This window comes from Halichoerus grypus, chromosome 14 (assembly GCF_964656455.1).
Source record: "Halichoerus grypus chromosome 14, mHalGry1.hap1.1, whole genome shotgun sequence".
NCBI classification, from domain to species: domain Eukaryota; kingdom Metazoa; phylum Chordata; class Mammalia; order Carnivora; family Phocidae; genus Halichoerus; species Halichoerus grypus.
Genome location: NC_135725.1, coordinates 91,831,619 through 91,842,363, shown reverse-complemented (window position 1 = coordinate 91,842,363; position 10,745 = coordinate 91,831,619). Strand labels below are relative to the sequence as shown.

Genomic DNA, 10,745 nt, shown 5'->3' with positions numbered 1-10,745 from the left:
ACATAGCTCTGCGTTTGGCAGAAGAGCATCTCAGGCTGACCACCGAGGAGCTGTGCTAGCGGGTTCGGCATTAACTCGTCGCTCGGGGCCTCACTGTCTTTACCTGCCGAGTGAGGACAGCATTTGTGGCCAGCCAAGGGGCTGCAGGGTCACCCGCCAGCGCACAGGCTTCGCCAAGCAGGAAAGGGAAGTTGGAGAGGGCCAAGGGCTCCTGGCCTGGAGGTCACGCGGGGCCTAACTGCAGAGCATCCTCCCTGGAAAGCGAGTGATGGAGCCCTGACATCTCTGACTCCTGGTGCTCCCCCCCAACCCCGGCTGGGCAGGGGTGCCACGGAGCCGTGGCTGCCTCCTGAGAAGGGGCCCGTCTGCCAGCATCAGATGGGACACTCCCCAGCACCCCTCCCACGAGGCCCGTGTCAGGCGAGGAAACTGAGGCGCCGATGGGGGTGCGTGCCGTGGAGGCAGCGTGGAGCCCCTCCTTCGCCGTGATGGCACAGGGCACAGCCCACTGGCAGGCTTGGAAGGCCAGGCTGGTGGGATGAAGTCTTTTGGGCAGAAGTCTCCCTTCGAAGTGGGCTGGGTGTGGTGAACACTGGTCCTGGGAAGGGTGGGGAAGTGAGCTTGCTAACCCGCAGTTGCTCCGGGCTGGGTATGTGTGTGTGTGTGTGTGTGAGTGATGTGTATGCATGTGTGTATGTATGTGTGTTGTGTGTGCATGTGCGTATACGTTTGTATGTTTGTATGCACGTGTGTACGTATGTGCATGGGTATGTGTGCATGTGTGCACACATGTGATACACACGTGTGTGCATGTGTGTGTGTGCACACGTGTGCATGTATGTGTGCGTGTGTCTGCATATGCGTCTGTGTGTGTATGTGTACACAGAGGAAGGTCCTGCCCGCACCCCAACCCCCGCCAGCCTCCCCCCAACAAGGGGGAGCAGAAACAGACACCAGCCTCTGGGCTTCCAGGGCCTCCCCTCCTTCCGCTGCCCTGCTCCGCGTCCAGCAGCAGTGACTCACCAGCACCCGGGGCTAGAGGACCAGCCTGGATCCTTGCCAGGCGCTCCGTTCTGGCACCTTCCACTGCCTGCCGTGTGATGAATGAGCTTCGGGCGGCTCACCAGCTGGAGGACGTGCTGTGTGTGTCTGTGGGCCAGCCAAGGGCAGGAAGAGCAGAGCACGAGGCCTGGAGGCCCCGGGTTCAGGGCCAGCCTGCCCCTCGGCAGCAGGTTCTGCTGCTGATTCCTCTCCCTGGGTTGGCTTCTGCAAAATGGAGGTAATGCAACACCACGGAGGATGAGGGATTTTCCCACAGATCCGTCAGAAGACAGAACCTCACTTTGTTCTCAGAGTCCCGGCCAGATCTCTGGATTCAGGCACCTTGTTTAGAACAGCAAATAATTGCTTCAGAGACATATCACCCCGAAACTGCTTTAATCCTTGCAGATCCAACAAAACTGGTGAGGCAGAAATCCCACTCGGATTGAGGAACTGTGACTTCACCGTCACAGGGATTAGGTGTCCCCACACATGAGCCTTTCAGAGACACTTTTAAAAAACCATGGCACACGCGCCTATGTCCAAGAAGTCATGGATATTAATACAGAGAAATCCCACCCAAGCTATGTAAGCGAACCCTTGGGCCTTAGCTTAGGATTTCCAGTGACAGCATCCAACGAGGCTCAGTAAGAGAAAATTCCAGAAAGAGACCCGAGTGCATGGGAGACTCAGCATAGGATTCAAGGGGAAAAATGGGACCATTTATCTGTTGGAAAAAGATAAAGCGGGACACGTGGTTCATACTCCAGAAAGCCCAAAGCACCGAGGGTCTCAGTATAAGGGGGCGCCACGCTTCAGTGCTAAGAAGCAAGGTGCGGGTTGTGCCACCAAATGTCACTTTCAGGAAGAGTTGCTACGTGAGGACAGCAAGATGCAGGGTCATATACAAGTGGGGTGCCTTTTGTATAAGAAGAGTGGGGTGCGACCACCAGTTGATGCCTCTCCTTGCTATTGGCTTCGAAGGACTCCATATATCATTCTCATAGCCTGTGAAAACAATGTCTAACAATGGATTTATTAAAGCACAATCTTGCTACGGGAGACCCCTTTGGAAACAATTTATTCAGGAAACCAAAATAGATTGTTCTCCTCAATACTGCAGGTCTGGGCCACCAAGGAAGGGACATCTTATCTGATGGTGAGCAGGTCTGCTGTGCCCCTTCACAAAGAGAAGGCTCTGCTCAGCATCAGATGGACCGTCCGGCTCCTGGGTTCCTCAGGCCCCAGGCAGCCCCTTCCAGTACGCCCGGGAATCCAGCCTCACTCTTTGTGGCATGGAAGGTCCCACGGCCACTTCCCCCTGGTCAAGCTGCCACGTCTCTCTGGACCACACCAACACAGGTGGCTGGGCAAGGAGATGACCTAAATCCTGCTCCAGCCTCGGGCAGCTGCATCGTGGGGGCTCATTTCCCCATGAGCACTGAGGAACCGCTCACCATCCTTGACTCAGCCCCACCCATGCATCCACTCACTGCCTCCAGTGGCCTGCCAGGGTCCGGAGCGTTCTGATGCCTCTCCGTGTCGGCCCGTGCCTTCGTGTGGACGTGGATGCTATTTCATGGGTTGGAAGCTCAGCTGCCCCGAGAGATGGCTGGGCCTCTGGAGCCCAAGTTCCCCGATCTGGGGACAGGGAGTGGTGCCTCTTCCATGGGGTGGTGTGAAGTTGGAGGGGCGCATGGGGGCGGGACGTGTGCTTCGTCGGCACCTAACGTGGTCTTTGCTCAAGCGACCGCTTGTAACCTTCAAATGGAATTCAGTTAAATGTTCCAATAAAACAACAATCTCCCACCCGTCTTTTGTGCTCAGCACCCTGTAATCACCGCTGCCCCTCATTTCGGGCCCTGCTCATAGATGCAGTCTGGTATCTGCATGGGATCCCGTGCTTCCTAAGAGCCCGCCGCTCCCATAGGAGCTGCCCCCCTCCGGCGTGGGCAGGGAGAAGGGCTCCTCGTGGGGGCTCGTGTAAGTTCTGCACGGGCTCTGGGGATCTGAAGGAGCCACAGCACGGTCCACGGACACCTGCGTGCGGGGTCAATAGTCTCTTGGACTTCCTTCCAGAGGTGACTTTCAGAAATGGGGAAAGCCCCAGGCCCAGCCGCACTCAGAACTGAGTGCCTCATGCCCTGACCTCCTCGTCTTCCCCCAAAGAACCATGGGTTTGATTCCAAGCCAGATTTTTAATAAAGAAAATTCATCCACAGATGTTCTGCCATCAGCCAATATATCCAGTTATTGGAATCTGGGAGATTTAGTGGCTGGCTGCTTGTTTTATTTGCTCTCCGGATGGAACCATTTCTCTTGTGTATTTAATATCCTGGAGGCATATTTTCCCTAGCAAATACGCAGTCCAAGACAGCAAATCCATTCTGGACCTCTGGGGTCATTATTTTTTTTCTGGAACTCAGAGCAGGTATCTATGTGCACGTTTGCTCTTCCCTCTGTCACTCGGGAGAATAGGAAGAAATCAGCCCAACTCGGAGCTGCGATTACAGGGCAGCCCCTGCCCGATGCGCTTGGTTGGGTCCCCATCACACTAGCCCCAGTGGCCTTGCGGATGGAACTGTGGCTTTACTGAAACTCGGGGCTTTTCCTTGAGTAACCAGCTCCCAACTCTCAGGGGGAAGAGTTTGGACCCCTCACTCCAAGAAAATTTGTAAGAACATAAAAGTGTGAACTGGTCTCCCCCTTGTACAAGCTTTACTTGCAAGCTCGTCCTGCCGACGTGGGAGAGCCGTCTTGCTCATGGGGGATGGCCAGCTAACGAGGCTCTAATTAAGGCCCAGCCCTCCCCCTGCCCGCCCCTCCTCCCCTGATGTCACTGTTCAGGGTATCCCTGAGCTCCCCGGCAGAAGGACGCTGAGGGGCCAGCAGTAACCAGAAAACAGGAAAGGATTGGGGGAGGGGGTCTCCTCATCGAAGGGCACAGACTGTGAGTTGGTCCCAGCCCCATGGATGAGCGAGGTTCTCTGTGTCCAAGGCCTGGGGACCCGCGTCCCAGAGAGGGCCGGCTGCTGACCTCTCAGACCCACCACAGCCCCACTGAGCCAGCTGGCCAGGGAGGGCCTGGTTTACCTCCGCTGACCCGTCAGCATCTTCTCCATGGGTGCCCCTGCCACATCTCCGATGGGTGCCTGTCCCAGACCCCGTCCAGAGGTGCCCTTGGAGGAGACCTCCACGGCAGAGTGAGGTGGGGTTCCGGGGATGCGGCCTCGGGTTCGCGTCCACCCCGGGGGGTGTGGAGTCCCAGGCTGGTCCTCTGACTTCTGGGGGATGGGGGTTGGGGACCCGGTGGAGAACGTGTCCCGGATGTGGCCTCTTGGGAGAGCCCTACCCGGACTCTGGGACACATCCGCAGGGCTCTGCAAGGCCCCATCATCTTGAAAACCTCAGAAATGACAAGTGAAGCAAAGACATCTCCTAATATCTTTATTGTTCCTTTGATAACTGGACCGTACAAAGTTCCCCTTGTTTTGACTTCGAACTGTACTCCCCACACCCGGTTGTCCTCGGGATCATCCCTTTCCCAGCGGAAACAGAGTTTCCCTAGATAAACCCTTCCCATCCACGGTTACATTATTTAGGTAATTTAACAAGAAGAGAGCAATTCCTTTATTATCAACATGAACTTGATTACCTCCTTCTAAGGGTGAACACTGAATTTTTTTTTTCTTTTTAGAAACAAAAACCATCCACTTATTAAATCCAAACTACAGCACGGCATTTACAACATTCATTGCATCAACTGAACACACAGAGCTACCACCTCAAGGAAACGACAGACAGACGCGGCACGACAGATCTACGGGGGACGCGAGCTCGAACAGGTGGGCGCTGCCGCTGTCCACGCCACGCGCGTGGCCGCCGGCGGCAGGCACCGCACACGGGCCCGTGGGGACGCGGAGCCTCGGCGCGGCTCAGCTCTGACACGACACGCGGTCGAGAGACAGCAGGTGTGATGGATGAGTTACACTCGCCGAGCGCGGCCGGCCCGCGGGCCCTCGATGGGACACCGCAGGAACGCCCACGGGAGCTGAGCACGATCTAGGGGAAATGTCCATGCGACCTAACAGTGGTTGTTCTCGGGCGAGAACGGGCCAACAGTCGTTGCCTTACTTCTGCAGGTTATTTGACCAGAAAGGGGGCCGGGCGGGGGCGGGGGAGGGGACCAGGGATCCCTGGACTGCAGTTCCAGCTGCAAAGACGGGGGTGGGGGTGGGGGTCTCTTCCCAAGTGTGTCGCCCTCTCGCTCGAACCAGAAGCGCACGGAGGTGACGCCGCCACGCGGTGCCAGAGCCCACGCTGCAGCTGCTGTTTTGAAATTAGTATTATTAGTATTGTTTGGTAATTTTGGCAGCTCTTCCGCAGGAATGTCCGCGTGGGGGAGGCCTTGGCCCCCGGGCTTTCCAGGCAGAGACCACTACAACTCATCGGACCGGATGACGTGGAAGAGGGTGACGTTGTAGAGGATCTGGTGGCCGTTGTTCCAAGCGTACAGGGTGCGGTCCTTGGGGTTGTAGTCCAGCATGGAGATGTGCGAGTACTTGTTCTGGAAGGGGATGTCAATGTACTCGTAGGTCGAGGCGTTGGTCTGGTAGGCGTAGTGGACCTTGGTGCCCCCCGAGTAGCCGTTGGTGACGTAGAGAGTCCCGCAGATGATGAAGGCCTCGCCGGCGCTGCGCTTGGGGTAGCTGGTGTTCCAGGTCTGCAGCACCTGCAGGGACACGGGGTCCAGCTTGCTGATCACGATGTTGCCGGCATTCTGGTTGGTGGCGTAGACGGCCCACAGCCCGTTCTCGTCCACCATGAGGTCGATGTCCGAGTGGCCGCCCCAGGCGTAGTGGTACATGTTGTTGTAACCGGCGTAGTCCAGGCTGCGCGTCTTGAGGATCGTCTCCGTCTTCAGGTCGAACCGGATGACGATGTGGCTTTGGAACTTGTTGAAGTAGATGGAGCCGTTGTAGACCACCTGCCCTGTGCCGGACCAGGGGTGCGGGAGGCGGTGGGACGTGAAATTGTCCGTGGTCATGAAGTCAGTCATGGACTTGTACTCGCGGACAAAGCGGTTGTTGTGATAGCCGTCCATGTACCACACCTGCGAGGGGGGAGAGAGAGAGAGCGCGCACCCGTTAGCGGCTCTGGGGGACACGGGCGGGGCTCCCCCCGCGGGGCCTCGCCGCTCAGACTCAGAGTCTAATTGACTCTGCAGCGGCCCAGCGCCTCAAGAAGGAGCCGAAAGAACCAGGGGAGGATAACGAAGACCAGGCAACATCACGTCCTTCCCCCAAACTGCCAGGGTACTCGTCAAAGGGGACAGGACTGTCCTGCCAGGAAAGAAGGGTCCGGTGAGGACAAAGGATGGGGAGGCACACTCTGGGGAGGGGGTCTGGGGCTGTAGCCACCCCTGCAGGTCAGGGAAGTGGGCGGCAACAGAACCGCCCCCGGTCCCCTCTGCTTGGGCTGCGTCCAGGCTGGGGGTTCACTGCACTCTCCCTGGCCGGTACACAGCAGCTGCTCCCACTTATTTGGGGAAGGAAGGAACTCCGTCAGCATATGAACCCCCAAGCCAGCAAGACGGCGCTGGACGAGGAGAACGCTCACAGCCCCAGGCAGCTCCTGTGGCGTGGGGACCCAAGGCCAAGGGCACCAGGACAGCGGCCCGGACTGGGGCGTCCCGTCTGCCAGGCAGAAAGGCATTAATAGGACATTTGGGGCGTTACACGTGGGATCACGGTCACCCCCAACCCCCGCGCTGCTTCTCCAAGAAGAACGAGGGCTTCATGAAGGGCCCCAAGGGTCACAAACCACCAAGATAACAAACCCAGTGGTGGCCCACGTTTGGGGTTACAGAGGAAGAGATTTCCGATTATTGCTTAAATGCCAGTTGACTTGAAAACTGTCTAGACTTTGTACAAAATGCTTTAGTCATTTTCAACCAATATGGGAGCAAATTAGAAAGCAATGCAGTTACTCAGAGGAAAATCTGCCAGGCTAACGCCATCCTCAGTGCATCTGTCTGGCAATAAGACAGCTGCTTTATCCATCAGGGTTCTGCTGGCTGCAGGAGAGATTAAGGATGCGGGGCTTTCAGACACAGCATTACACATGCGTTAAAAATTTAAAAAAAATCCTAACCTTGTTCCTGAGGCATCTATTTGGATGCTTAGAGGCAGATGCGCTTTTTGTTTTTAATGAGATTTTTTTTTTTTAAGTTGGGTCTCATTTGAGGCTTTTGTTACCCTTAGCCCCCCGCAGAGCAACCCACAGTGATGCGGGTCTCGGATTGGAACGGGCGAGTGCTGGCCTGCCAGGGGTCCTGGGGGCCATGATCACGCTGCCAAGGACTGGCCCTCCTGCCTGCACTTGGCTCTCTCCTGAGACGGGGAGCTCACTGCTTCTTCCAAGACCCGGCTCAACCAACATCCCCCCCTTGGAACCCTCTCCTGACCCATGCCTACAGGGGCTGCCTCTCTCCCGCTCAGCACGGAGAGCACTCCTGAATGTGCATAAACATCTCCTCCCCCACCAGTGGGCCTGTGACACTGGGGAACCCCAGGGTCTGGTGCCTCCTTCCTGTGGGCAGAGATGGGTGAAATGGTCACCAAATTGCTCAGGATTTGTAAACTGCCTCTTCTTCCCAGAAAGTAGCAAATCAGACGCAGGGCACAACGTGTTTGGAAAATGCAATTTAGGCTGGGAGGGAAAGCCGGCACAAGGCACTAAATGTTTAACGACCAGCTCTTGGCCCGGCGGCTGTAAGACATCATTGAAAAGCCCCTCTATGCAAAGAAGGCACAGTATCGAGCCCCGAAGGGCCCTGAGATAAGGCGCCCCTTCCCTCCCAGTGGGCACCCCCTCTGGGTTTACCGGGATCTCTGGATCGGAATGCCTCTCCCTCCCCTCCTGTCCAAGTCCCAAGGCTTACACAGAATCCCATCACCCCAAAGAGGACCCCCTCGATTCTCTGGCCTGGCCCAGAACCCCCATATCTGAACGCCTAGAGCCTGGAACCTGGTTGCCCTCTGAGCCCCGGGGACACTCACTTCCCAGAACAATCGCGTCGGACTCCAGGGACAGAGCCAGGCATGCGTGTTGGTGAAAGCTTCAGGTGATTCCAATGTGCAGGCAAGGCTGGACCCTCTGGCTTGGAGCCCGTGCCCCCTTGTGCTCGGTTATGCTGTCAGCTCCCTATTGGCCCCCGGGCCTGGTGCCGCCTGACTGAACCTTCCAGAACTGCGATCCAGACCATCGCTCCTCTGTAAACCTGACTCCTCAGTTCCAGGCTCTTCCCTGCAGCATCCGGCTGCCTCTGCACCTGCCAGGCCAAGTCCCTGGCTCTCAGACACCTCTGTGCCCCCCACCTGCCGCTCCCACCACAATGCCCCCTCTCTCCACTGATCACGCTCACTTCCTGGAGGGCGTTTCCTACACCCCCTCTACTCCCAGGCAGGGAGGTCTCAATTTTGTAGTGGGGTGACTGGTGGCCCCCCAAAAGATATGTCCACATCCAGGAACCTGTAAATGTGACCTTATTTGGAAAAGAGAGCTTTGCAGATGTCATTAAGGATCTCGAGATGGATTAGGGTGGGCCCTAAATCCAGTGAGTGGCGTCTTAAGAAGAGGAGAGTCGTAGACATGAGGGGCTGATGCTAGCTGGCCTGGGACGTCTACAGCCGAAGCCAGACGACAGGAGGGAAGGTGTCGTGGACCCAAGACAGAGTCAGGGAGGAGGGTCTCCTGGGGGGCGGGCACAGCCTGGCATCAGGGGTGAGAGCTTCCACAGCCCCAGCACCATCAGAAGCACGTGGGCCGGTCACCGCTGGGAGAAGGCAGCTCCTGGACACAGCGGAAGAGCACGAGAGTCCAGCGTAGAGCCTGGCACCCAGCTGGTGCTTAACCAACGAGTCGCGGAAGGAAGGGCGCCAGGCATCCCGAGGCGACCTTGTTCCAGCAGCTCAGCGCAGAGGCGTCGGGAAGCCGTGAGCTCGACCTGATCCTCTGCAGCCCCCAGACGGGCCCCCCACCCAGCACCCCCTGTGCAGCGCTCCCTGCCCCCGGCCTCTGACCACACCCCGTGGCAGCCTGCCCTGAAGCCGACACGGGTTCTTGTTTCCCTTCGGAACAAGGCACTGGTTTCCTGCGTGTGTGACCAAACTGGGAGGGGAGAATGAAAACGGTCTAAACAAAACAGCTCTCCTCCAGATCAGTGGCAGGGCCCCGGGGCGCGTCCCTCAGCGGGCTGGGAGCTGGAGGTGGCTATGCTGAGCGCACCGCTCGGAATGGCCCGAACCACACGGGCGTGGGGCAGAGCTGCCCAGTGTCCCCGCCCGCGAGCGCGCCCCCCTCCCCTTGCCAGCAGCCCCCCCCACCTAAGCCTCCTCCCGCCGCCCCCTCTCCGCACGCTCCGTCCATCCCCGGGGCCTCCTTTTCTGGAGGCCGATCCAGTCATGAAGCAGAAAACAGACGTCCAGTTATCAAGAGCATCCACCACCCCTCGACAGCTTTGCAAACCGACACCCTCCCCGTTCGGGGCAAACAGCCGGGCTTCCAGGAGCCCCGATACTTGGGATCTGAGAAGGGGATCTCTTGAGCATCGCTCTTTACAACAAAGGAAGGCAATACCACAGCGGGGACCAGAGGCATGTGAGCAGTGTCGGGTGCGGTCTCACCATCACCAAACCCAGAACAGAGCTGGGGTTCACCACGGGCGATGTGGACCAGAAGACCAGTCGGGATTGCAATTAGCCCCTTAGACTGTCAGAGAACTTACAAGCACCAGCTAACAGTCCCGACTCAGAAAATAAACAGAAACCACCCCCCAAACACCTGTCTGCACTCCCATCCCGGGTTTGCAGTCCCGGGTCCTGGGCCGGCCCCTCCAGAATCCTTTGCAGCTGAGGCTGGAGTGAGCTGCTCTGGGGAAAGGCTGGGAGGGTGGATAGACAGATGGTGGCCGCCACGGGGCCTGTGGTCACTGCCCCCCACCCACCTTCCCCAGGAGAAAGTGCGGGGCCGCCTCACTTCCGAAATACAAGAGATGCTGCTTCCTGCTGCCGGGCAGGTGTGGCAGTGGGGGAGGGGCGCTGCAGGGACCAGAAATCTCCGGGGAGAGGAAGCCACCTTCCCCTTTCTGGTTAAGAGTCCTCCAGACAAGGCCCAGAAGCTCCTCTCTCAATCCTGCCCGAAGGAAGAGTGGAGATTTTTTAAAAAGTGATCAGTTTCTAAACGTCCTGCCAGCCTCTGAAAGCCAGGGGGTGGGTAGGAGTCGCCCCAGACTTCTGGCTTGTTCACGCTCCGGGGCGTAGCCAGCAAGCGGGCGCATCGCCAGAGGACACGTGCCCAGACGTGTCCCTCCTCCCCTGAGAGCCCCAGGAGGGTCTTCCTCTGGTGGAGGCTCTCAGCGCCCCCGAACAGCCCTGTCCAGGTGTCCCGGCGCTCAGCCGGCGGCCTTCACCCCCACACCCCCAAAGGGGCTCACAAGACACAACCCAGGCCCTGCTTTTCTCTCCTTTTCTGAGTTTTTTCCCAGGGGGGACATGTCTGGGAAAAAAAGAACAGGGCCTCTTCCCTAAATCAAAAAGGAACATGCGTTTCCATCAGCGTTGAAAAGAATAACAAATGAAATACAAATGAGATGCCATTAAAATAAGGAAGGCCTCACAGGACGCTCCTGCTGGAGCAGGGGT

The 10,745-nt window shown here is 57.8% G+C and overlaps 1 protein-coding gene across 2 annotated transcripts in view; it reads right to left on the bottom strand.

The window, feature by feature from the left end:
- Positions 1-4,471: 4,471 nt before the first annotated feature.
- The window catches only part of OLFM1 (olfactomedin 1), a 35,588-nt gene continuing 29,314 nt past the window's right edge, over positions 4,472-10,745 (bottom strand). For both annotated transcript variants that reach the window (XM_036108752.2, XM_036108742.2), the window contains exon 6: positions 4,472-6,154. In XM_036108752.2, coding sequence (XP_035964645.2) covers positions 5,480-6,154 — 675 coding nt within the window. In that variant the 3' untranslated portion in view covers positions 4,472-5,479. The remainder of the gene's footprint in view (positions 6,155-10,745) is intronic.